This window comes from Oncorhynchus kisutch, linkage group LG25, assembly GCF_002021735.2.
Source record: "Oncorhynchus kisutch isolate 150728-3 linkage group LG25, Okis_V2, whole genome shotgun sequence".
Taxonomy (NCBI): domain Eukaryota; kingdom Metazoa; phylum Chordata; class Actinopteri; order Salmoniformes; family Salmonidae; genus Oncorhynchus; species Oncorhynchus kisutch.
In genome coordinates, this window is record NC_034198.2 from 45,887,256 (window position 1) to 45,913,597 (window position 26,342).

At 44.6% G+C, this 26,342-nt stretch overlaps 1 protein-coding gene across 1 annotated transcript in view; it reads left to right on the forward strand.

Annotated features, from left to right (window-relative positions):
• Positions 1–26,342, forward strand: part of LOC109886008 (transforming acidic coiled-coil-containing protein 2) — a 129,318-nt gene that overhangs the window by 8,942 nt on the left and 94,034 nt on the right. Inside the window, exons 2-3 of the mRNA XM_031804941.1 lie at positions 5,953–7,023; positions 18,388–19,182. Of these exons, the coding sequence (XP_031660801.1) occupies positions 5,953–7,023; positions 18,388–19,182 (1,866 nt within the window). The remainder of the gene's footprint in view (positions 1–5,952; positions 7,024–18,387; positions 19,183–26,342) is intronic.

A 26,342-nucleotide genomic window follows, 5' to 3' on the forward strand; every position in this document is an offset into this window, starting at 1 on the left:
ACTGTAATGTTAATGTTTTCCACCTACTGTACCCATTGACTGTAATGTTAATGTTTTCTACCTACTGTACCCATTGACTGTAATGTTAATGTTTTCTACCTACTGTACCCATTGACTGTAATGTTAATGTGTTTCTCCTACTGTACCCATTGACTGTAATGTTAATGTTTCCATCTGCTGTCCCCATTGACTGTAATGTTAATGTGTTTCTCCTACCGTACCCATTGACTGTAATGTTAATGTTTCACCTACTGTACCCATTGACTGTAATGTGTTTCTCCTACTGTACCCATTGACTGTAATGTTAATGTTTTCTACCTGCTGTACCCATTGACTGTAATGTTTCTACCTGCTGTACCCATTGACTGTAATGTTAATGTTTCCACCTACTGTACCCATTGACTGTAATGTTAATGTTTCCACCTACTGTAGCCATTGACTGTAATGTTAATGTTTCCACCTACTGTCCCCATTGACTGTAATGTTAATGTTTTCTACCTACTGTACCCATTGACTGTAATGTGTTTATCCTACTGTACCCATTGACTGTAATGTTCCACCTACTGTACCCATTGACTGTAATGTTCCACCTACTGTACCCATTGACTGTAATGTTCCACCTACTGTACCCATTGACTATAATGTGTTTCTCCTACTCTACCCATTGACTGTAATTTTAATGTGTTTCACCTACTGTACCCATTGACTGTAATGTTAATGTTTTCTACCTACTGTACCCATTGACTGTAATGTTAATGTTTTCTACCTACTGTACCCATTGACTGTAATGTTAATGTTTCCATCTACTGTCCCCATTGACTGTAATGTTAATGTGTTTCACCTACTGTACCCATTGACTGTAATGTTAATGTTTCCATCTACTGTACCCATTGACTGTAATGTGTTTCACCTCCTGTACCCATTGACTGTAATGTTAATGTTTTCTACCTACTGTACCCATTGACTGTAATGTTTCTACCTACTGTACCCAGTGACTGTAATGTTTCTACCTACTGTACCCATTGACTGCAATATTTTCTACCTGCTGTACCCATTGACTGTAATGTGTTTCTCCTACTGTACACATTGACTGTAATATTCCATCTACTGTACCCATTGACTGTAATGTTAATGTTTTCTCCTACTGTACCCATTGACTGTAATGTTAATGTTTTCTCCTACTGTACCCATTGACTGTAATGTTAATGTTTTCTCCTACTGTACCCATTGACTTTAATGTAATGTTTTTTACCTACTGTACCCATTGACTGTAATGTGTTTCTCCTACCACTGTACCCATTGACTGTAATGTTCCACCTACTGTACCCATTGACTGTACTGTTCCACCTACTGTACCCATTGACTGTAATGTTAATGTTTCCATCTGCTGTCCCCATTGACTGTAATGTTAATGTGTTTTTCCTACTGTACCCATTGACTGTAATGTTAATGTTTTCCACCTACTGTACCCATTGACTGTAATGTTAATGTTTTCCACCTACTGTACCCATTGACTGTAATGTTAATGTGTTTCTCCTACTGTACCCATTGACTGTAATGTTAATGTTTCCATCTGCTGTCCCCGTTGACTGTAATGTTAATGTGTTTCTCCTACTGTACCCATTGACTGTAATGTTAATGTTTCACCTACTGTACCCATTGACTGTAATGTGTTTCTCCTACTGTACCCATTGACTGTAATGTTAATGTTTTCTACCTGCTGTACCCATTGACTGTAATGTTTCTACCTGCTGTACCCATTGACTGTAATGTTAATGTTTCCACCTACTGTACCCATTGACTGTAATGTTAATGTTTCCACCTACTGTAGCCATTGACTGTAATGTTAATGTTTCCACCTACTGTCCCCATTGACTGTAATGTTAATGTTTTCTACCTACTGTACCCATTGACTGTAATGTGTTTATCCTACTGTACCCATTGACTGTAATGTTCCACCTACTGTACCCATTGACTGTAATGTTCCACCTACTGTACCCATTGACTGTAATGTTCCACCTACTGTACCCATTGACTATAATGTGTTTCTCCTACTGTACCCATTGACTGTAATTTTTATGTGTTTCACCTACTGTACCCATTGACTCTAATGTTAATGTTTCCCACCTACTGTACCCATTGACTGTAATGTGTTTCTCCTACTGTACCCTTTGACTGTAATGTTAATCTTTTTAACCTACTGTACCCATTGACTGTAATGTTAATGTTTCCACCTACTGTACCCATTGAGTGTAATGTTAATGTTTTCATCTACTGTACCCATTGACTGTAATGTTTTCTACCTACTGTACCCATTGAGTGTAATGTTAATGTTTTCTACCTACTGTACCCATTGAGTGTAATGTTAATGTTTTTCTCCTACTGTACCCATTGACTGTAATGTTAATGTTTTCACCTGCTGTACCCATTGACTGTAATGTGTTTCTCCTACTGTACCCATTGACTGTAATGTTAATGTTTTCTACCTACTGTACCCATTGACTGTAATGTGTTTCTCCTACTGTACCCATTGACTGTAATGTTAATGTTTTCATCTACTGTACCCATTGACTGTAATGTTAATGTGTGTCACCTACTGTACCCATTGACTGTAATGTTAATGTTTTCTACCTACTGTACCCATTGACTGTAATGTTAATGTTTCCACCTACTGTACCCATTGACTGTAATGTTAATGTGTTTCACCTACTGTACCCATTGACTGTAATGTTAATGTTTTCTACCTACTGTACCCATTGACTGTAATGTTAATGTTTCCACCTACTGTACCCATTGACTGTAATGTTAATGTGTTTCACCTACTGTACCCATTGACTGTCATACAGTACAGTATGAATACTTTATGTATGTTCTCATTTTTTGTAAAAACACCTTGACATTATGGGGTGTTGTGTGTAGGCCAGTGACACAACATCTCATTCAGGTAAACAAAATGTGAAGGGGTACAGTACGAATACTTTATGTAATTTCCTGCATTTTTTAAAATACATTTTGCCATTTGGTTTGCGAGAAGTGAAATCCCTGAGCGGTTTCCTTCCTCTCCGGCAACTTAGTTAGGAAGGACTCCTGTATATTTGTAGTGACTGGGTGTATTGATGCACCATACAAACTGTATTTAATAACTTCACTATGCTCAATGGGATATTCAATGTCTGCTTTACCAATCTACCAATCGGTGCCCTTCTTTGGGAGGCAGTGGAAAACATCCCTGGTGTTTGTAATTGAATCTGTGTCTGAAATTCACTGCTCGACCTGAGGGACCTTACAGACAATTGTATGTGTGGTGTACAGAGATGAGGTAGTCATTAAAAAATAATGTTAAAGTGAGCCCATGGTACTTACTATGTGACTTGTTACGCAAATGTTTACTTCTGAACGTACTTTATTTATCATACTTCTGAACGTACTCAGGCCGTAAGAAAATGGTAGAATACTTATTGACTCAAGACATTTCAGCTTCTCATTATTTTTTCTAAATAACATAATTCCAAGCATTTGTAAAAACACCTTGACATTATAGTGTGTAGGCCAGTGACACAACATCTCATTCAGGCAGAACAGACCAGTCTGTTCTGGACCAGTCTGTTTTGTAAAAACACCTTGACATTATAGTGTGTAGGCCAGTGACACAACATCTCATTCAGGCAGAACAGACCAGTCTGTTCTGGACCAGTCTGTTTTGTAAAAACACCTTGACATTATGGGGTATGGTGTGTAAGCCAGTGACACAACATCTCATTCAGGCTGTAAACCAAATGTGGAGTAAGGCAAGGGGTACAGTACGAATACTTTATATGTAATTTCCTGCCTTTTTTTTAATACATTTTGCCATTTGGTGGAGAGAAATGTTTGCAGTTTTTTAAATATGATATCTGAGTGAGACTGACGAACAAACTCAACGGGGGCTCCCCGTGGCAGGTAATACGACCAGGATAACACGTTTAGATAACACTAAATGAAGTCAACTTTGGGTGACATCTTTTTGAGTGAGAACCCATTTTTTTGCAATAATAACATAAAAAAGATCTGGGCTAAATGACTGACAGAACAAGAGAGTAACTGCTGGTGCACAACCACAACCACATTTGGAAATGACACCTTGTGTATTCTACTATTCTACCTAGCAACAGTAAATTGAGACCTTGACTGAGAAAGGGGGGCCACCAGTTGCTCATCCCTGATAAAGGAATAGGATGCCATAGTAGCCTCACTAGATAGAGTGTTAAGTGAATATGAATGTAAACAACAGAGCATGATTCTGTAGTGACTGACGGAGCCTTGGTGGTCAGATGGTATCCAATGGGCCCCGGTCAAAAGTAGTGCACTACATACGGAATAGGTTGCAATTTGGGATTCAGCCTCTGTGATTGAATTATAATGGAGGTCAATGGAGAGAACTGTAGTTCTATTATATCCGATGGGTTGACATCAGTAGTGACATCAGTAGTGACATCAGTAGGGACGTCTCCCCTGTCCTCTGGGACTAGAATAAGGCAATTCTCACAGGGGAGAATGCAGCCGTTGTTGTTTCACTTTTGGAAACAACAACAAACACACACACACACACAAGTATGTATACACACACACACACACACACACACACACACACACACACACACACACACACACACACACACACGCACAAGTGCATACACACACACACACACACACACACACACACACACACACACACACACACACACACACACACACACACACACACACACACACACACACACGCACACACACAATTTGGAACGGTAGTGTACATTTAAATGTTCTATGTGTGTGTGTGTGTGTGTGTTAATATGTGTATGCACACACACACATTAACACACACACACACACACACACACACACACACACACACACACATAGAACATTTAAATGTACACTACCGTTCCAAATTTTGGGCAACTGGCAGCTTCATTAAATAGTACCCGCAAAACACCAGTCTCAACGTCAACAGTGAAGAGGTGACTCCGGGATGCTGGTCTTCTAGGCAGAGTTGCAACGAAAAAGCCATATCTCAGACTGGCCAATAAAAAGAAAAGATTAAAATGGGCAAAAGAACACAGACACTGGACAGAGGAACTCTGTCTAGAAGGCCAGCATCCCGGAGTCGCCTATTCACTGTTGACGTTGAGACTGGTGTTTTGTGGGTACTATTTCATGAAGCTGACAATTGAGGACTTGTGAGGTGTCTGTTTCTCAAACTAGACACTCTAATGTACATGTCCTCTTCCTCAGTTGTGCACCAGGGTCTCCCACTCCTCTTTCTATTCTGGTTAGGGCCAGTTTGCGCTGTTCTGTGAAGGGAGTAGTACACAGCGTTGTATGAGATCTTGCCAGTTTCTTGCCAATTTCTCACATGGAATAGCCTTAATTTCTCAGAACAAGAATAGACTGATGAGTTTCAGAAGACAGGACTTTGTTTCTGGACATTTTGAGCCTGTAATCAAACCCACAAATGCTGATGCTCCAGATACTCAACTAGTCTAAAGAAGGCCAGTTTTATTGCTTCTTTAATCAGCACAACAGTTTTCAGCTGTGCTAACATAATTGCAAAATGGTTTTCTAATGATCAATTAGCCTTTTAAAATGATAAACTTGGATTAGCTAACACAACGTGCCATTGGAACACAGGAGTGATGGTTGCTGATAATGGGCCTCTGTACGCCTATGTAGATATTCCATTAAAAATCAGCCGTTTCCAGCTACAATAGTCATTTACAACATTAACAATGTCTACACTGTATTTCTGATCAATTTGATGGTATTTTAATGGACAAAAAATGTGCTTTTCTTTCCAAAACAAGGACATTTCCAAAGTGACCCCAAACTTTTGAATGGTATATCTATTCTATATATTTTCCGTATATGACAACACTATTACCTCTCTCTTATTTTAAACCCTCTGCTACTTTTCAGACCCTTCCAGCCTCTGGAGCCTTTGGAGTCTCCTGTAGCAGAGTTTCATACCCTCTCTGAAGAGACAGCCACCCCTCTGGGCCAGAGAGAAGACACACTAGCGAAGGAAGAGGAGCTACCAGGACAGGAGCTACCAGGACAGGAGAAGACCATTCCTCTACCAGGACAGGAGCTACCAGGACAGGAGAAGACCATTCCTCTACCAGGACAGGAGCTACCAGGACAGGAGCTACCAGGACAGGAGCTACCAGGACAGGAGAAGACCATTCCTCTACCAGGACAGGAGCTACCAGGACAGGAGCTACCAGGACAGGAGATACCAGGACAGGAGAAGACCATTCCTCTACCAGGACAGGAGCTACCAGGACAGGAGCTACCAGGACAGGAGAAGACCATTCCTCTACCAGGACAGGAGCTACCAGGACAGGAGCTACCAGGACAGGAGCTACCAGGACAAGAGAACACCTTTCCTCCACCAGGACAGGAGCTACCAGGACAGGAGCTACCAGGACAGGAGCTACCAGGACAGGAGCTACCAGGACAAGAGAACACCTTTCCTCTACCAGGACAGGAGCTACCAGGACAGGAGCTACCAGGACAAGAGAACACCTTTCCTCTACCAGGACAGGAGCTACCAGGACAGGAGCTACCAGGACAAGAGAACACCTTTGCTCTACCAGGACAGGAGCTACCAGGACAGGAGAAGACCATTCCTCTATCAGGACAGGAGCTACCAGGACAGGAGAAGACCATTCCTCTACCAGGACAGGAGCTACCAGGACAGGAGAAGACCATTCCTCTACCAGGACAGGAGCTACCAGGACAGGAGAAGACCTTTCCTCTACCAGGACAGGAGCTACCAGGACAGGAGAAGACCTTTCCTCTACCAGGACAGGAGCTACCAGGACAGGAGAAGACCATTCCTCTACCAGGACAGGAGCTACCAGGACAGGAGAAGACCATTCCTCTACCAGGACAGGAGCTACCAGGACAGGAGAAGACCATTCCTCTACCAGGACAGGAGCTACCAGGACAGGAGAAGACCATTCCTCCACCACAACAGGACAGTGGGTGAGTTCACAGACCCATGTTTAACATCATAGCTCTTCAGATATGTCTGTCTGTCTGTCTGTCCGTCCGTCCGTCCGTCTGTCTGTGTACAAATAGTTGAGGTATGAAAGGGAAGACAAATCAACATAAATATGGGTTGTATTCACAATGTTGTTTGTTCTTCACTGGTTGACCTTTTCTCATGGCAACAGGTCACATATCTTGCTGCTGTGATGGCACACTGTGGTATTTCACCCAGTAGATATGGGAGTTTATCACGATTGGATTTGTTTTCAAATTCTTTGTGGGTCTGTTTAATCTGAGGGAAATGTGTGTCTCTAATTTGGTCATATATCTGACAAGAGGTTAGGAAGTGCAGCTCGGTTTCCACCTCATTTTGTGGGCAGTGAGCACATAGCCTGTCTTCTCTTGAGAGCCAGGTCTGCCTACAGTATGGCAGCCTCTCTCAATAGCAAGGCCATGCTCACTGAGTTTTCTGGGTATTGCTATTGTCCTAATTAATTATTATTATTAATAATGCATGCATCATTTTGTGTTTTACGTTGTACACTGAGGATGTTTTGGGGGTCTCAATTTGGTGTTTTTCCCATTTTGTGGATTGTAGATCATCAGCAAACAGGAGACATTTGACTTCAGATTCTAGTAGGGTGAGGCTGGGTGCTGCAGACTGTTCTAGTGCCCTCGCCAATTCATTGATATATGTTGAAGTGGGTGGGGCTTAATCTGATTGTAGTAGGGTGAGGCCGGGTGCTGCAGACTGTTCTAGTGCCCGCGCCAATTCATTGATATACGTTGAAGTGGGTGGGGCTTAATCTGATTGTAGTAGGATGAGGACGGGTGCTGCAGACTGTTCTAGTGCCCTCACCAATTCATTTATGGTTGTTGAAGAGGGTGGGTGTCACGACTTCCTCTTCCTGTTTGGGCGGCACTCTGTGATCGTAGTCGCTGGTCTATTAACCAAGGGATGGTTTTTATGTAAGATTCAGCTGTTTACGTTCCCATTTTCATAATAGTCAGCAAAAAGTGTCTCTTTATTTTCCACGAGGAGCTTATTATTTCAAGCCTTCTCATTTTTACTGTATTGTATTGACCTCTGAACAGCGGTTCAAAGGCCTCTCCATTTGGGATGAATATGTATGTGTGAAACTCTCCTGCCATTGTTGGGCTCAAGGGCTTTGACACCTCTCACTTCACACCTCAGTGCTAATTGAAGTTGCAGTTAGATCTGTTCTGTCCTAGCAAGCTTGGTAGCCTTAATGTAGCATTCACTCCTTATAAAGTAAAATAGATTATTGTAACTTATTTTTCTTCTTGGCTGTAAAAGTAGCTTCAGACTAAACATTACTCATTCAGTTCCAGGTTGGACAGTTTTTTCAGGTTTCTGTTGTGCTTCTTTTGCTGGTCGTTGGTTTGCTTTATAGTCCTTGGTAATAAGAATCTTTGGTAGTAGGAATCCTTTCTGGTAATTTTGTCCAACATCAGGTTGGTTGGTTTGTTGGTTTGTTGGTTTGAAGTTTTGATTTGGAGTGAAGGTTAAATCTATATTGTTGTAAGAACATGCTGAAAAATTCAGGAGCTCATCTGCTCTCTCTCTCTCTCTGTCTCTCTCTGTCTCTCTCTCTCTCTCTCTCTCTCTCTCTCGCTCTCAGACACTTAGTCAGAAGTTTACATACACTTAGGTTGGAGTCATTAAATTTTTTTTTTTAACCACTCCACAAATGTATTATTAACCAACTATAGCTTTGGCAAGTCGGTTAGGACATCTACTTTGTGTATGACACAAGTCATTTTTCCAACGTTTGTTTACAGACAGATTATTTCACTTATAATTACTGTATCACAATTCCAGTGGGTCAGATGTTTACATACACTAAGTTGACTGTGCCTTTAAACAGCTTGGAAAATTCCAGAAATTATGTCAGATAGGTTAACTGACATAATTTGAGCCAATTGCAGGTGTACCTGTGGATATATTTCAAGGCCTACATTCAAACTCAGTGCCTCTTTGCTTGACATCATGGGAAAATCTAAAGAAATCAGCCAAGACCTCAGAAAAAAATGGTAGACATCCACAAGTCTGGTTCATCCTTGGAGCAATTTACAAATGCCTGAAGGTACCACGTTCATCTGTACAAACAATAGTACGTAAGTATAAACACCATGGGACAACGCAGCTGTCATACCGCTCAGGAAGGAGACGCGTTCTGTCTCCTAGAGATGAATGTACTGTGGTGCGAAAAGTGCAAATCAATCCCAGAACAACAGCAAATGACCTTGTGAAGATGCTGGAGGAAACAGGTACAAAAGTATCTATATCCACAGTAAAACGAGTCCTATATCGACATAACCTGAAAGGCCGCTCAGCAAGGAAGAAGCCACTGCTCCAAAACTGCCATAAAAAAAGCCAGATTATGGTTTGCAACTGCACATGGGAACAAAGATTGTCAAGGTATTGGAGTGGCCATCACAAAGCCCTGATCTCAATCCCATAGAAAATAGTGGGCAGAACTGAAAAAGCGTGTGCGAGCAAGGAGGCCAACAAACCTGACTCAGTTACACCAGCTCTGTCAGGAGGAATGGGCCAACATTTACCCATCTTATTGTGGGAAGCTTGTGGAAGGCTACCCGAAACGTTTGACCCAAGTTAAACAATTTAAAGGCAATGCTACCAAATACTAATTGAGTATATGTACACTTCTGACCCACTGGGAATGTGATGAAAGAAATAGAAGCTGAAATAAATCATTCTCTCTACTATTATTCTGACATTTCACATTCTTAAAATAAAGTGGTGATCCTCACTGACCTAAGACAGGGAATTTTTACTAGGATTAAATATTAGGAATTGTGAAAAACTGAGTTTAAATGTAGTTAGCTAAGGTTTATGTAAACTTCCGACTTCAACTGTAGCTACTGAGTGTTTTGTGTGTGTGTGTGTGTGTGTGTAAGAGAAAGAGAGAGAGAGAGTATGTGTTGAGTGTGTGTGTTGTGTGTGTGTGTGTGTAAGAGAAAGAGAGAGAGAGAGTATGTGTTGAGTGTGTGTGTTGTGTGTGTGTGTAAGAGAAAGACAGAGAGAGAGAGAGTATGTGTTGAGTGTGTGTGTTGTGTGTGTGTAAGAGAAAGACAGAGAGAGAGAGAGTATGTGTTGAGTGTGTGTGTTGTGTGTGTGTGTGTACTTAGTATGTGTGTGTACGTATAGTATATAATATTATATTACAACCCCTGGGAGGAGCTTGTCCTTGCTTTCAGTCCCTATCTGGCTCTGTGAGTGGCTCTTAGCTGTGAACTGTGTGTGTGTGTGTTTGTGCGTGTGTGTGCATGTGTGCGTGTGTGTGTGTGTGTGGATGTGTGCGTGTGTGTGTGTGTGTGTGTGCGTGCATGTGTGTGCATGTGTGCGTGTGTGTGTGTGTGTGCGTGTGCGCATGTGTGCGTGTGTCTGTGTGTGTGTTTGTGCGTGTGTGCGTGTGTGTGTGTGCGTGCGTGTGTATCGGCGGGAGGAATTTGAGGCAGACGCTCAGCACAGCCCTGCTCATACAGACACTCAGAAGTCATTGGCTCACAGGGCCAGAGCAGACTGGGTTCAGAAGAAACACACGTGTGTTTGAGAAAGAAAGACAGAGAGAAGAGTAGGACTGTGCTGTGTACTGTATCTGGTAGTTGGAGTACAGCTCTTCTCCAGTAGACTGGTTATTGGGTGACTTGAGGTGAGGTGAGTTTCTGTTGCTGTTAGAGGTTTTCTCTTTGCCTGTTTGTCATTCTGTGGTGTCTGTCTGTCTCTCTGTCTGTCTCTCTGTCTGTCTCTCTGTCTGTCTCTCTGTCTATCTCTCTCTCTCTGTGTGTGTGGGGGGGGGGGGGGGCAGATAGGGTAACTACCACCACGTTCTGATAAGAGGGAGAAGGAAATAAGAAAGGTGTGGTGGAGGGAAAGACATAAGGGCATCTCTCTCTCTCTCTCTCTCTTTCTCTGTTTCTCCCTCTCTCTCTGTCTCTCTCTCTGTTTCTCTCTCTCTGTTTCTCTCTCTCTCTCTGTTTCTCTCTCTCTCTCTCTTTCTCTCTGTTTCTCTCTCTCTGTCTCTCTCTCTGTTTCTCTCTCTCTGTCTCTCTCTGTTTCTCTCTCTCTCTTTCTCTCTCTCTCTGTTTCTCTCTCTCTCTGTTTCTCTCTCTCTCTGTTTATCTATCTATCTCTCTGTCTCTCTCTCTATTTCTCTCTCTCTCTATTTCTCTCTCTCTATCTCTCTGTCTCTTTCTCTGTCTCACTCTCTTTGTTTCTCTCTGTCTCTCTCTCTGTCTTTCTGTGTCTCTCTCTCTGTCTCTCTCTCTGTCTCTCTCTGTGTTTCTCTCAATTCAATTTAATTCAATTCAAGGGGCTTTATTGGCATGGGAAACGTGTTAACATTGCCAAAGCAAGTGAGGTAGATAATATACAAAAGTGAAATAAACAACAAAAATGAACAGTAAACATCACACATACAGAAATTTCAAAACAATAAAGACATTAACAATACCACAATACCATACATATATATATATATATATACAGTGTTGTAACAATGTACAAATGGTTAAAGAACACAAGGGAAAATAAATAAGCATAAATATGAGTTGTATTTACAATGGTGTTTGTTCTTCACTGGTTGCCCTTTTCTTGTGGCAACAGGTCACACATCTTGCTGCTGTGATGGCACACTGTGGAATTTCCCCCAGTAGATATGGGAGTTTATCAAAATTGGGTTTGTGTTTCTAAATCTTTGTGGATCTGTGTAATCTGAGGGAAATATGTGTCTCTAATATGTTCATACGTAGGCGACTCTCTTCACAAATAATCCTGCTAGGTATCAGTCTGGTGTTTTCTGTAATGTCCTTAGTGATCACTGTTTTTACAGCCTGTGTTCATAATGGCTGCTCAGTGAAACAACCTGTCCTGATTTGTCATAGACATTTGCTAAGAAACTTTAATGAGTAAGCCTTCCTTCATGACCTGGCCTCTGTAAAATGGTATAGAATCAGCTTGATCCCCTCTGTCGAAGACTCTTGGACCTTCTTTTTTGATATTTTCAGTGGTATTGTTAACAAACACGCCCCCATAAAGAAAATGAGAATTAAAAACAGGTTCAGTCCCTGGTTCGACCGTGATCTTGCAGAGTTACTCCACCTCAAGAATTGCATTTGGTGAAAGGCTCGGGACACACATACTCAGACTGACTGGCTCTCGTTCAGGCAAATGAGAAATAAGTGCACTCAGGCTCTCCGGAAGGCCAAAGTTAGTTTTAAGGAGCAGTTCTCTCTCTGTGGGTCTAACCCCAAGAAGTTCTGGAAAACGATTAAAGACCTGGAGAATAAACCCTCCTCGTCACAGCTGCCCATGTCCCTTATTGTTGATGATGTGGTTGTTACTGACAAGGAGCCCATGTCCCTTAATGTTGATGATGTGGTTGTTACTGACAAGAAGCACATGGCTGAGCTCTTTAATCACCACTTCATTAAGTCAGGATTCCTATTTGACTCAGCCATGCCTCCTTGCACGTCCAACATTTCCTCATCTCCCACCCCTTCTAATGCGACTATCCCTGATGCTCCTCCCTCTTTTCCCCCTGCCCTGCTACAAAGTTTCTCCCTGCAGGCAGTCACTGAGTCAGAGGTGCCAACGGAGCTCCTTAATAAACTTGACCCCAGAAAAACAACTGGTTCAGATGGTTTAGACCCTTTCTTCTTTAAGGTTGGAGTATCTGTCCATAGGACCACTTTAAGCAGCTGTGCTTTATGGAAGAGTGGCTAGAAAAAAGACATTGTTTGTTTGCCAAAAGGCATGTAGGAAACTCCCCAAACATATGGAAGAAGGTACTCTGGTCAGATGAGACAAAAAATTGAGCTTTTTTAGCCATCAAGGAAAATCTACTGCAGCCCTCACCCTCCACATACAACACCTGTTCTGCCACATTGTTTGATTTATTTCACAAAAATCACACACACGCCTCCCCACCAGGCTTCTACAGTACCTCTCCCAAAGTGATACGCATATCATTTACATAATTAGACCTGCAATTAAATAACAACTTACACTCTTAGATAAATAGGTGCTGTCTTTAACCTAAACAGGTTCTTAAGCTGTCCAGAGGAGAACCCTTTGAAGAACCCTTTTCGTTACAGATAGACCCCTATTTTGGGTTCCATGTAGAACCCTTTCCCCAAATGGTTCTACATGGAACCCAAAACTCTAAAAAAAATGGTTATCCATTTTGGCCAGCCAAAGAAACCTTTTGGAACCCTTTTTTCTAAGAGTGCACTTGATCCTTTGAGACCTGAAGTCAGGACAGGGTCTTTATCTAGAGGGGTTATACTGTCATAACAGCTGGACAGGGTCTTTATCTAGAGGGGTTATACTGTCATAACAGCTGGACAGGGTCTTTATCTAGAGTGGTTATACTGTCATAACAGCTGGACAGGGTCTTTATCTAGAGGGGTTATACTGTCATAACAGCTGGACAGGGTCTTTATCTAGAGGGGTTATACTGTCATAACAGCTGGACAGGGTCTTTATCTAGAGGGGTTATACTGTCATAACAGCTGGTTTGATAGTGTCAGCAGTGATAGTATTTCATGTGTTACCTTTTCTTGATGTTTGTTGTTGTAAACTTACAGCACAGCATATATCAAATTACAATAAAGATTCTAATTATGATGGGAAACCAAACCAGGGTTGAAGACGTGATTGACTTAGACTTTTTTGACTGTCTGTCTGTCTGGCCTGTCTGCTAGTTGAGAACACCTTTATTTAACCAGGTAGGCCAGTTGAAAACAATTTCTCATTTACAACTGCGACCTGGCCAAGATGAAGCACAGCAGTGCGACACAAACAACAACACAGAGTTACACATAAGCAAATGTACAGTCAATAACACAATAGAAAAATCTATGTACAGTGTGTACAAATGTAGTAAGATTAGGGAGGTAAGGCAATAAATTGGCCATAGAGGTGAAATAATTACAATTTAGCATTAAGGAGTGATAGATGTGCAGATAATGATGTGCAAGTAGAGATACTGGTGTGCAAAAGATAAATAACAATATGGGGATGAAGTAGTTGGGTGTGCTATTTACAGACTGACTGTGTACAGGTATTGTGATTGGTAAGCTGCTCTGACAGCTGATGCTTAAATTTAGAAAGGGAGATGTGTCTCCAGTTTCAGTGATTTTTTGCAATTCGTTCAAGTCATTGGCAGCATAGAACTGGAAGGAAAGGCAGCAAAAGGAGGTGTTGGCTTTGGGGGTGACCAGTGAAATATACCTGCTGGAGTGCGTGCTACGGGTGGGTGTTGCTATGGTGACCAGTGAGCTGAGATAAGGCGGGGCTTTACCTAGCAAAGACTTATAGATGACCTGGAGCCAGTGGGTTTGGCGACAAATATGTAGTGAGGGCCAGCCAAGGAGAGCATACAGGTCGCAGTGGTGGGTGGTATATGGGGCTTTGGTGACAAAACGGATGGCCCTGTGATAGACTACATCCAATTTGCTGAGTAGAGTGTTGGAGGCTATTTTGTAAATTACATTGCCAAAGTCAAGGATAGGTAGGATAGTCAGTTTTACAAGGGTATGTTTGGCAGCATGAGTGAAGGATGCTTGTGTTTATACAGGACATTCCGCCCTCACATACCGTCAACCAATCATGTTCAAGCTTCTAATTTTAAAAATGAATCTCTCCAGAAATAAGTATCTCATTGTTGCCGCCTGTTATAGACCCCCCTCAGCTCCCAGCTGTGGCCTGGACACCATATATGAATTGATTGCCCCCCATCTATCTTCAGAGTTCGTTCTGTTAGGTGACCTAAACTGGGATATGCTTAACACCCCAGCAGTCCTACAATCTATGCTAGATGCCCTCAATCTCACACAAATTATCAAGGAAACCACCAGGTACAACCCTAAATCCGTAAACATGGGCACCCTCATAGATATCATCCTGACCAACTTGCCCTCCAAATTCACCTCTGCTGTTTTCAATCAGGATCTCAGCGATCACTGCCTCGTTGCCTGCATCCGTTAAAGGTCCACGGTCAAATGACCTCCACTCATCACTGTCAAACGCTCCCTGAAACACTTCTGCGAGCAGGCCTTTCTAATTCACCTGGCCCAGGTATCCTGGAAGGATATTGACCTCATCCCGTCAGGGGAGGATGCCTGGTTGTTCTTTAAAAGTCATTTCCTCACCGTCTTAAATAAGCCTGTCACTTTAAAAAAAATGTAGAACTAAGAACAGATATAGCCCTTGGTTCACTCCAGACCTGACTGCCCTCGACCAGCACAAAAGCATCCTGTGGTGGACTGCAATAGCATCGAATTGTCCCCGCGATATACAACTGTTCAGGGAAGTCAGGAACAAATACACACAGTCAGTCAGGAAAGCAAAGGCTAGCTTTTTCAAACAGAAATGTCTAATTCCAAAAAGTTTTAGGACACTGTAAAGTCCATGGAGAACAAGAGCACCTCCTCCCAGCTGCCCACTGCACTGAGGCTAGGCGACACGGTCACCACCTGTAAATCCATGATAATCGAACATTTCAATTAGCATTTCTCTACAGCTAGCCATGCTTTCCTCCTGGCTACCCCAACCCCGGCAACAGCTCCTCACCCCTCGCAGCTACTTGCCCGAGTCTCCCCAGCTTCTCCTTCACCCAAATCCAGATCGCAGATGTTCTGAAAGAGCTGCAAAACTTGGATCCGTACAAATCAGCTGGCTAGACAATCTGGAGCCTCTCTTTCTAAAATTATCCGCCGCCATTGTTGCAACTCCTATTACCAGTCTGTTCAACCTCTCTTTCGTTTCGTCCGAGATCCCTAAAGATGGGAAAGCTGCCGCGGTCATCCCTCTCTTCAAAGGGGGAGACACTCTAGACCCAAACTGTTACGGACCTATATCCATCCTGCCCTGCCCTTCTAAAGTCTTTGAAAGCCAAGTTAACACACAGATCACTGACCATTTCGAATCCCACTGTACCTTCTCCGCTGTACAATCCAGTTTCCGAGCTGGTCACGGGTGCACCTCAGCCACACTCAAGGTACTAAACGACATCATAATCTCCATCGATAAAAGACAGTACTGTGCAGCCGTCTTCATCGACCTGGCCACGCCTTTTGACTCTGTCATTCACCGTATCCTTATCGGCAGACTCAATAGCCTTGGTTTCTCAAATTACTGCCTCGCCTGGTTCACCAACTACTTCGCAGAAGTTCAGTGTGTACAATCAGAGGGCCTGTTGTCCGGACGTCTGGCAGTCTCTATGGGGTTACCACAGGGTTTAATTCTCGGGCCGACTCTCTTCTCTATATACATCAATGATGTTGCTGATGCTGCAGGTGATTCCTTGATCTACCTCTATGCAGATGACACCATTCTGTATACAGCTTGCCCTTCTTTGGACACTGTGTTAACAAACCTCCAAATGAGCTTCAATGCCATACAACACTCCTTCTGTGGCCTCCAACTGCTCTTAAATGCTAACAAAACCAAATGCATGCTTTTCAACCGTTATCTACCCGCACCCTCCCGTCTAGCATCACTACTCTAATATGTGGACAACTACAAATACCTAGGGTTCTGGCTAGACTGTAAACTCTCCTTCCAGACTCATATCAAACATGTCCAATCTAAAATCAAATCTAGAATTGTATATTTCTATTTCACAACAAAGCCTCCTTCACTCACAGCGCCAAACTTACCCTAGTAAAACTGACTATCCTACCGATCCTCGACTTCGGCGATGTCATCTACAAAATAGCTTCCAATACTCTATCCATATTGTTTTTATTTATTTACTTTGCTGCTCTTTTACACACCAGTATCTCTACTTACACACCAGTATCACTACTTACACACCAGTATCTCTACTTACACACCAGTATCACTACTTACACACCAGTATCACTACTTACACACCAGTATCACTACTTACACACCAGTATCACTACTTACACACCAGTATCACTACTTACACACCATCATCTGCTCATCATCATCTGTTCATCTATCACTCCAGTGTTAATCTGCTAAATTGTAATTACTTTTGCTACTATGGCCTATTTATTGCCTTACCTCCTCACGCCATTTACACACACTGTACATAGACTTTTCTATTGTGTTATTGACTGTATGTTTGTTTATGTGTAACTCTGTGTTGTCGTTTCTGTCACACTGCTTTGCTTTATCTTGGTCAGGTCGCAGTTGTAAATGAGAACTTGTTCTCAACTGGCCTACCTGGTTAAATAAAGGTGTTCTCAACTAGCCTACCTGGTTAAATGAAGGTGTTTTCAACTAGCCTCCCTGGTTAAATAAAGGTGAAATAAAATAAAATACATGTCTATGTGGCTCTATATGGATCCCTACAGATTGGTACAACATTTGGGAGGCGCAGGGTACGGAGCTCGATTTGGCCTCCGGAGGCTCCGCAATTGCATCACACCTTCCAAACGGAACCTCTGACCACATTTTTGGTTCCAACATAAATGGACTTCTACTGGAAAGAAATTGGAGTGGATGAGAAGGCTGATGCTCCAGTCTTTTGGAAACTAGCTCTTCGCTCCAGTCAAATTGGGGCACGCTCCGCTCCTCACTTCAGCTTAGCTCTGCTCACATACTGAGAGATCAGAATAAGATAAAAGTTGGTTTGTTGTGTAGGGTAGAATACAGTTGTTGTATATGGTAGAATACGGTAGTTGTGTAGGGTAGAATACGATTGTTGTGTATGGTAGAATATGGTTGTTGTGTAGGGTAGAATACGGTTGTTGTGTAGGGTAGAATATGGTTGTTGTGTATGGTTGTTTGGTATAGTACCAAACCATAATATACCAAACAACAAACAATGATATGTATATATTTGTGTGTATGGTAGAATATGGTTGTTGTGTAGGGTAGAATACGGTTGTTGTGTAGGGTAGAATACGGTTGTTGTGTAGGGTAGAATACGGTTGTTGTGTAGGGTAGAATACGGTTGTTGTGTAGGGTAGAATACGGTTGTTGTGTAGGGTAGAATACGGTTGTTGTGTAGGGTAGAATACGGTTGTTGTGTAGGGTAGAATACGGTTGTTGTGTAGGGGTAGAATACGGTTGTTGTGTAGGGTAGAATATGGTTGTTGTGTAGGGTAGAATACGGTTGTTGTGTAGGGTAGAATACGGTTGTTGTGTACGGTTGTTGTGTAGGTAATACGGTTGTTGTGTATGGTAGAATATGGTTGTTGTGTATGGTAGAATATGGTAGTTGTGTATGGTTGTTTGGTATAGTACCAAACCATAATATACCAAACAACCAACAATGATATGTATATATTTGTGTGTATGTTTGTTAACCCTGTCTTGTCTCCGTCCCTTTCCAGGTCCTCCCTGACAGAGGAGAGAAGTGAGCCTCCCCTTGTCACCTCCTCTTCCCTACCCCCTCCTCCTGCCTCCTCCCCACCCCCTCCTCCGGCCTCCTCCCCATTCCCTCCTCCTGCCTCCTCCCCTCCTCCTGCCTCTTCCCCATCCCCTCCTCCTGCCTCCTTCCCACCTCCCCCTGCCTCCTCCCCATCCCCTCCTCCTGCCTCCTCCCCATCCCCTCCTCCTGCCTCCTCCCCATCCCCTCCTCCTGCCTCCTCTCCACCCCCTCCTCCTGCCTCCCCCCCATCCCCTCCTCCTGCCTCCTTCTCACCTCCTCCCACATCTCCTGGAGAAGTCTTCCAGTTCTCTCCTGCCCTCCCTACCTACCTCCAGGAAGACTTCTCCCCTCCTCCACCCACTCCTCCAGAGAGGCTAATCCCTGAGCCTGCTGAGCCCCAGAAACCCCCACCTGCATCCCCCCAGGCCCCACTAGCAGCCACAGCCGACCCCCAAGAACCACCCTTACCACCATCCCCAGAACCAGCCTTACCCGCCCAGGCCCCACCAGCCCCGGCCAGCCAAGCACCAGCCCCGGCCAACCAAGCACCAGCCCCGGCCAACCCAGCACCAGCTCCGGCCAACCCAGCACCAGCCCCGGCCAACCCACTTCCACTCCTTGAGAGTCAGGAGGACACCACCACTTCCACAGCTATATTTCCTGACCTCCCCGCAGAAGCCCCGGCCTCCTTACCTCCACCTCCAGGCCCTGGGAGGGACTCCACCTCCACCCCCGTACCCTGTGAATCCAGACCCAGGTATGGACACCTATAGTCTCTATAGTGTACCAGTGTAGATACTGTATATATATATATATATATATATATATATATATATATATATACACATATACATACACTGAGTGGACAAAACATTATGAACACCTGCTCTTTCTATAACACAGCCTGACCAGGTGAATCCAGGTGAAAGCTATGATCCCTTGTTGATGTCACTTGTTAAATCCACTTCAATCAGTGCAGATGAAAGGGGGAGGAGACAGGTTAAAGAAGGATTTTTAAGCCCTGAGACAATTGAGACATGGATTGTGTACGTGTGCCATTCAGAGGGTGAAATGGGCAAGACAACAGATTGAAGTGCCTTTGAACAGGGTATGGTAGTAGGTACACCGGCTTGTATCAAGAATTGCAACGCTGCAGATTTTTTTTTTACCACACAACAGTTTCCCGAGTGTGTCTAGAATGATCCACCACCCAAAGAATATCCAGCCAACTTGACACAACTTTGGCAAACGTTGGAGTCAACATGGGCCAGCATCCTTATGGAACGCGTTTGGACACCTTGTAGAGTCCATGCCCTGTATTAGGAAGGTGTTCCTAATGTTTGGTACCTTGTAGAGTCCATGCCCTGTATTAGGAAGGTGTTCCTAATGTTTGGTACCTTGTAGAGTCCATGCCCTGTATTAGGAAGGTGTTCCTAATGTTTGGTACCTTGTAGAGTCCATGCCCTGTATTAGGAAGGTGTTCCTAATGTTTGGTACCTTGTAGAGTCCATGCCCTGTATTAGGAAGGTGTTCCTAATGTTTGGTACACTCAGTCCAGTAGAGAGCTGTATTCACTAACTCACAACGCCGCATTGGATGTCATTGTTTTTTGGTCCCAGTCTGTGAACATTACAAGTGAATCAGTAGAGCTGTGGAACTCAGTCTATTTGGACTAGGACAAGTCACTGTGGCAAAGCAGTAGTATTGGGCAGAGTACTGGCACAATATCAAATCACATTTTGTCACATGTGTGGGATAATGAACAGGTTTAGATCTTACAGTGAAATGCTGACTTTACAAGCCCTTATAGTGGGCCGTGTCTTCGCCTGCAAGTGCAAATGGAACAATGTGAATGGGCTTGTTGGCTGTGATAGTTAGGAGGGCCAGCTTGTGTTGTCTTGTGTCCTCAGCCAGCTTGTGTTGCCTTGTGTCCTCTGCCAGCTTGTGTTGCCTTGTGTCCTCAGCCAGCTTGTGTTGCCTTGTGTCCTCAGCCAGCTTGTGTTGCCTTGTGTCCTCAGCCAGCTTGTGTTGCCTTGTGTCCTCAGCCAGCTTGTGTTGCCTTGTGTCCTCTGCCTGCTCCACTGTGTTGCCTTGTGTCCTCAGCCAGCTTGTGTTGCCTTGTGTCCTCAGCCAGCTTGTGTTGCCTTGTGTCCTCAGCCAGCTTGTGTTGTCTTGTGTCCTCAGCCAGCTTGTGTTGCCTTGTGTCCTCAGCCAGCTCCACTGTGTTGCCTTGTGTCCTCAGCCAGCTTGTGTTGCCTTGTGTCCTCAGCCAGCTTGTGTTGCCTTGTGTCCTCAGCCAGCTCCACTGTGTTGCCTTGTGTCCTCAGCCAGCTTGTGTTGCCTTGTGTCCTCAGCCAGCTTGTGTTGCCTTGTGTCCTCAGTCAGCTCCACTGTGTTGCATTGTGTCCTCAGCCAGCTCCACTGTGTTGCATTGTGTCCTCAGCCAGCGTGTGTTGCATTGTGTCCTCAGCCAGCGTGTGTTGCATTGTGTCCTCAGTCAGCTCCACTGTGTTGCATTGTGTCCTCAGCCAGCTCCACTGTGTTGCATTGTGTCCTCAGTCAGCTCCACTGTGTTGCATTGTGTCCTCAGCCAGCTCCACTGTGTTGCATTGTGTTCTCAGCCAGCTCCACTGTGTTTTATTGTGTCCTCAGCCAGCTTGTGTTGCCTTGTGTCCCTAGCCAGCTCCACTGTGTTGCATTGTGTCCTCAGCCAGCTCCACTGTGTTGCATTGTGTCCTCAGCCAGCTCCACTGTGTTGCATTGTGTCCTCAGCCAGCTTGTGTTGCCTTGTGTCCTCAGCCAGCTCCACTGTGTTGCCTTGTGTCCTCAGCCAGCTCCACTGTGTTGCCTTGTGTCCTCAGCCAGCTCCACTGTGTTGCCTTGTGTCCTCAGCCAGCTCCACTGTGTTGCCTTGTGTCTTCAGCCAGCTTGTGTTGCCTTGTGTCATCAGCCAGCTCCACTGTGTTGCCTTGTGTCCTCAGCCAGCTCCACTGTGTTGCCTTGTGTCCCCAGCCAGCTCCACTGTGTTGCCTTGTGTCCTCAGCCAGCTCCACTGTGTTGCCTTGTGTCCTCAGCCAGCTCCACTGTGTTGCCTTGTGTCCTCAGCCAGCTCCACTGTGTTGCCTTGTGTCCTCAGCCAGCTCCACTGTGTTGCCTTGTGTCCTCAGCCAGCTCCACTGTGTTGCCTTGTGTCCCCAGCCAGCTCCACTGTGTTGCCTTGTGTCCCCAGCCAGATCCACTGTGCTGCCTTGTGTCCTCAGCCAGCTCCACTGTGTTGCCTTGTGTCCTCAGCCAGCTCCACTGTGTTGCCTTGTGTCCTCAGCCAGCTCCACTGTGTTGCCTTGTGTCCTCAGCCAGCTCCACTGTGTTGCCTTGTGTCCTCAGCCAGCTCCACTGTGTTGCCTTGTTTCCTCAGCCAGCTCCACTGTGTTGCCTTGTTTCCTCAGCCAGCTTGTGTTGCCTTGTGTTGCCTTGTGTCCTCAGCCAGCTCCACTGTGTTGCATTGTGTCCTCAGCCAGCTCCACTGTGTTGCATTGTGTCCTCAGCCAGCTCCACTGTGTTGCCTTGTGTCCTCAGCCAGCTCCACTGTGTTGCCTTGTGTCCTCAGCCAGCTTGTGTTGCCTTGTGTCATCAGCCAGCTCCACTGTGTTGCCTTGTGTCCTCAGCCAGCTCCACTGTGTTGCCTTGTGTCCCCAGCCAGCTCCACTGTGTTGCCTTGTGTCCTCAGCCAGCTCCACTGTGTTGCCTTGTGTCCTCAGCCAGCTCCACTGTGTTGCCTTGTGTCCTCAGCCAGCTCCACTGTGTTGCCTTGTGTCCCCAGCCAGCTCCACTGTGTTGCCTTGTGTCCCCAGCCAGCTCCACTGTGCTGCCTTGTGTCCTCAGCCAGCTCCACTGTGTTGCCTTGTGTCCTCAGCCAGCTCCACTGTGTTGCCTTGTGTCCTCAGCCAGCTCCACTGTGTTGCCTTGTGTCCCCAGCCAGCTCCACTGTGTTGCCTTGTGTCCTCAGCCAGCTCCACTGTGTTGCCTTGTTTCCTCAGCCAGCTCCACTGTGTTGCCTTGTGTCCCCAGCCAGCTCCACTGTGTTGCCTTGTGTCCTCAGCCAGCTCCACTGTGTTGCCTTGTTTCCTCAGCCAGCTCCACTGTGTTGCCTTGTGTCCTCAGCCAGCTCCACTGTGTTGCCTTGTTTCCTCCGCCAGCTCCACTGTGTTGCCTTGTTTCCTCAGCCAGCTCCACTGTGTTGGCTTAGTAAGACCTAGATCTATCTGTCTGCTGTCTGGCACTAGTCCCTTTAACTGACTTGATGACAAGTAATGAATGACCTGATCGGCTGAACTTGAACCTGCGTTAAAGAAGAACCAACACCTCAGACAGCCTTAGCCCAGGTTCAACTGATAAACTTAATGCATTAATGACAACAGGAGTCACTTCCTGCCAGGAGTGGGTTGGGAATCCACTTTCCCAAACTGTCCAGGTTAGATTGGGTGATTCTCTGGCTTCTGTTTGTTTGGCTCTAGGCACCAAAGGACTGGTGCTCACTGAGGCCAATGGGTGGTGGGAAAAGTGAACGGATGACTTCTCTGAAGCACTCCGTAGAAGAAAGCTACCTCAGCATCCTGCCTGGTGCCTGTTGTTTCTGTTGTGGCTCGTGACTCGTACAGTTTAAACCTACTCCGTATTATGTATCTGTATCTGTGTTTAAACTTCTCCAACAACATGTACCAGATACCAGCTCCTCCAACAACATGTACCTTATACCAGCTCCTCCAACAACATGTGCCAGATACCAGCTCCTCCAACAACATGTAGAAGTCCCATTACAGATACCAGCGCCTCCAACAACATGTGCCAGATACCAGCTCCTCCAACAACATGTACCTGATACCAGCTCCTCCAACAACATGTACCAGACACCAGCTCCTCCAACAACATGTACCAGATACCAGCTCCTCCAACAACATGTAGAAGTCCCATTACAGATACCAGCTCCTCCAACAACATGCACCAATACCAGCTCCTCCAACAACATGTACCAGATACCAGCTCCTCCAACAACATGTACCAGATACCAGCTCCTCCAACAACATGTACCAGATACCAGCTCCTCCAACAACATGTACAAGATACCAGCTCCTCCAACAACATGTACCAGATACCAGCTCCTCCAACAACATGTAGCAGTCCCATTACAACCACTTGAATAGAACAATGCCAGTGTGAGTTCCATGGAGTCCAGAGTACTGCGTGGATGACAGTGTGAGTTCCATGGAGTCCAGAGTACTGCGTGGATGACAGTGTGAGTTCCATGGAGTCCAGAGTACTGCGTGGATGACAGTATGAGTTCCATGGAGTCCAGAGTACTGCGTGGATGACAGTGTGAGTTCCATGGAGTCCAGAGTACTGCGTGGATGACAGTGTGAGTTCCATGGAGTCCAGAGTACTGCGTGGATGACAGTGTGAGTTCCATGGAGTCCAGAGTACTGCGTGGATGACAGTGTGAGTTCCATGGAGTCCAGAGTACTGCGTGGATGACAGTGTGAGTTCCATGGAGTCCAGAGTACTGCGTGGATGCCAGTGTGAGTTCCATGGAGTCCAGAGTACTGCGTGGATGACAGTTGTACTCACGGTACACTGACTCATTGTCCCGTCTTAGGACACAAGGGCATGTCATTCAAGAGCTTTGTTCTCTTGTGATTCAATTGAAGTGCACTTTATTGAAACAGAAAACTCTGGCTAGTGCACTTCAGTTATTGATGTCTGGAAACATTGAGATAATGTTTGGCATTGAACACTCTTGTCCAGTCCTATTTGGAATATGAATACGTTGTTGTCATTGAGTTGATGTGTGTGTGTGTGTGTGTGTGTGTGTGTGTGTGTGTGTGTGTGTGTGTGTGTGTGTGTGTGTGTGTGTGTGTGTGTGTGTGTGTGTGTGTGTGTGTGTGTGTGTGTGTGTGTGTGTGTGTGTGTGTGTGTGTGTGTGTGCGCGTGTGTGTGTGTGTGCGTGTGCGCGTGCGTGTGTATTTGTTGATTAGATAAGCAGACAGAATGACTCAGCCTGTAATAAAGTTATTCCGTCATCAACCAGCAGAGGGCGTGTATGAACCAAATTATGTCATATACACACAGTATTCCTCTCTGCAGTTAGGTGATGCAGACAGAGTGCTTCGTAGGCTCCAGAGGTGTATTTGATCTGCGCACGTGCCAACACCTTTAGCACAATTCAATTCAATGTCAATTCAATTCAATTCAAGGGGCTTTATTGGCATGGGAAACATGTGTTAACATTGCCAAAGCAAGTGAAGTAGAGAACATACAAAAGTGAAATAAACAATAAAAATTAACATTAAACATTCCTCTCACTGAAGTTCCAAAAGAATAAAGACATTTCAAATGTCATATTATGTATATAAAGTGTTGTAACGATGGTTAAAGTAGAAAAGGGAAAATAAATAAGCAAAAATATGGGTTGTATTTACAATGGTGTTTGTTCTTCACTGGTTGACCTTTTCTTGTGGAAACAGGTCACAAATCTTGCTGCTGTGATGGAACACTGTGGTATTTCACCCAGTAGATATGGGAGTTTATCAAAATTGGGTTTATTTTCTAGTCTCTCTAATATGGTCATACATTGGGCAGGAGGTTAGGAAGTGCAGATCAGTTTCCACCTCATTTTGTGGGCAGTGAGCACATAGCCTGTCTTCTCTTGAGAGCCATGTCTGCCTACGGCGGCCTTTCTCAATAGCAAGGCTATGCTCACTGAGTCTGTACATAGTCAAAGCTTTCCTTAGGTTTGGGTCAGTCACAGTGGTCAGGTATTCTGCCACTGTGTACTCTCTGTTTAGGGCCAAATAGCATTCTAGTTTGCTCTGTTTTTTTGGTTAATTCTTTCCAATGTATCAAGTAATTATCTTTTTGTTTTCTCATGATTTGGTTGGGTCTAATTGTGTTGCTGGCCTGAGGCCCTGTGGGGTGTGTTTGTGTTTGTGAACAGAGCCCCAGGACCAGCTTGCTTAGGGGTCTCTTCCCCAGGGTCATCTCTCTGTAGGTGATGGCTTAGGTGGTTGTAGAATTTAACGTCTCTTTTCTGGATTTTGATAATTAGCATGTATCGGTCTACGTTGTACGCTGAGGATATTTTTGCAGAATCCAGCATTCCATCTCAATTTAGTGTTTGTCCCATTTTGTGAATTCTAGGTTGGTGAGCTGACCCCAGACCTCACAACCATAAAGGGCAATGGGTTCTATAACTGATTCAAGTATTTTTAGCCAGATCCAAATTGATATGTTGAAATTCATGTTTGTTTTGATGGCATAGAAGGCCCTTGTTAACAGCTTTGTGGAAGTTACCTGTGGGGTTGGCTCTTAGGCCGAGGTATGTATAGTCTTTTGTGCGCTCTAGGGCAACGTTGTCTAGATGAAATTTGTATTTGTGGTCCTGGCGACTGGACCTTGTTTGGAACACCATTATTTTAGTCTTACTGAGATTTACTGTCAGGGGCCAGGTCTGGCAGAATCTGTGCAGAATTTCTAGGTGCTGCTGTAGGCCCTCCTTGGTTGGTGACAGAAGCACCAGATCATCAGCAAACAGACATTTGACTTCAGTTTCTAGTAGAGTGAGGCTGGGTTCTGCATACTGTTCTAGTGTCCTCGCCAATTCGTTGACATATATGTTGAAGAGGGTGGGGCTTAAGCTGCATCCCTGTCTCACTCCACGACCCTGTGTGAAGAAATTTGTGTTTTTTGCCAATTTTAACCGCACACTTGTTGTTTGTGTAGATGGATTTTATAATGTTGTATGTTTTACCCCAACATCACTTTCCATCAGTTTGTATAGCAGACCCTCATACCAAACTGAGTCGAAGGCTTTTTTGAAATCAACAAAGCATGAGAAGACTTTGCCTTTGTTTTGGTTTGTTTGAC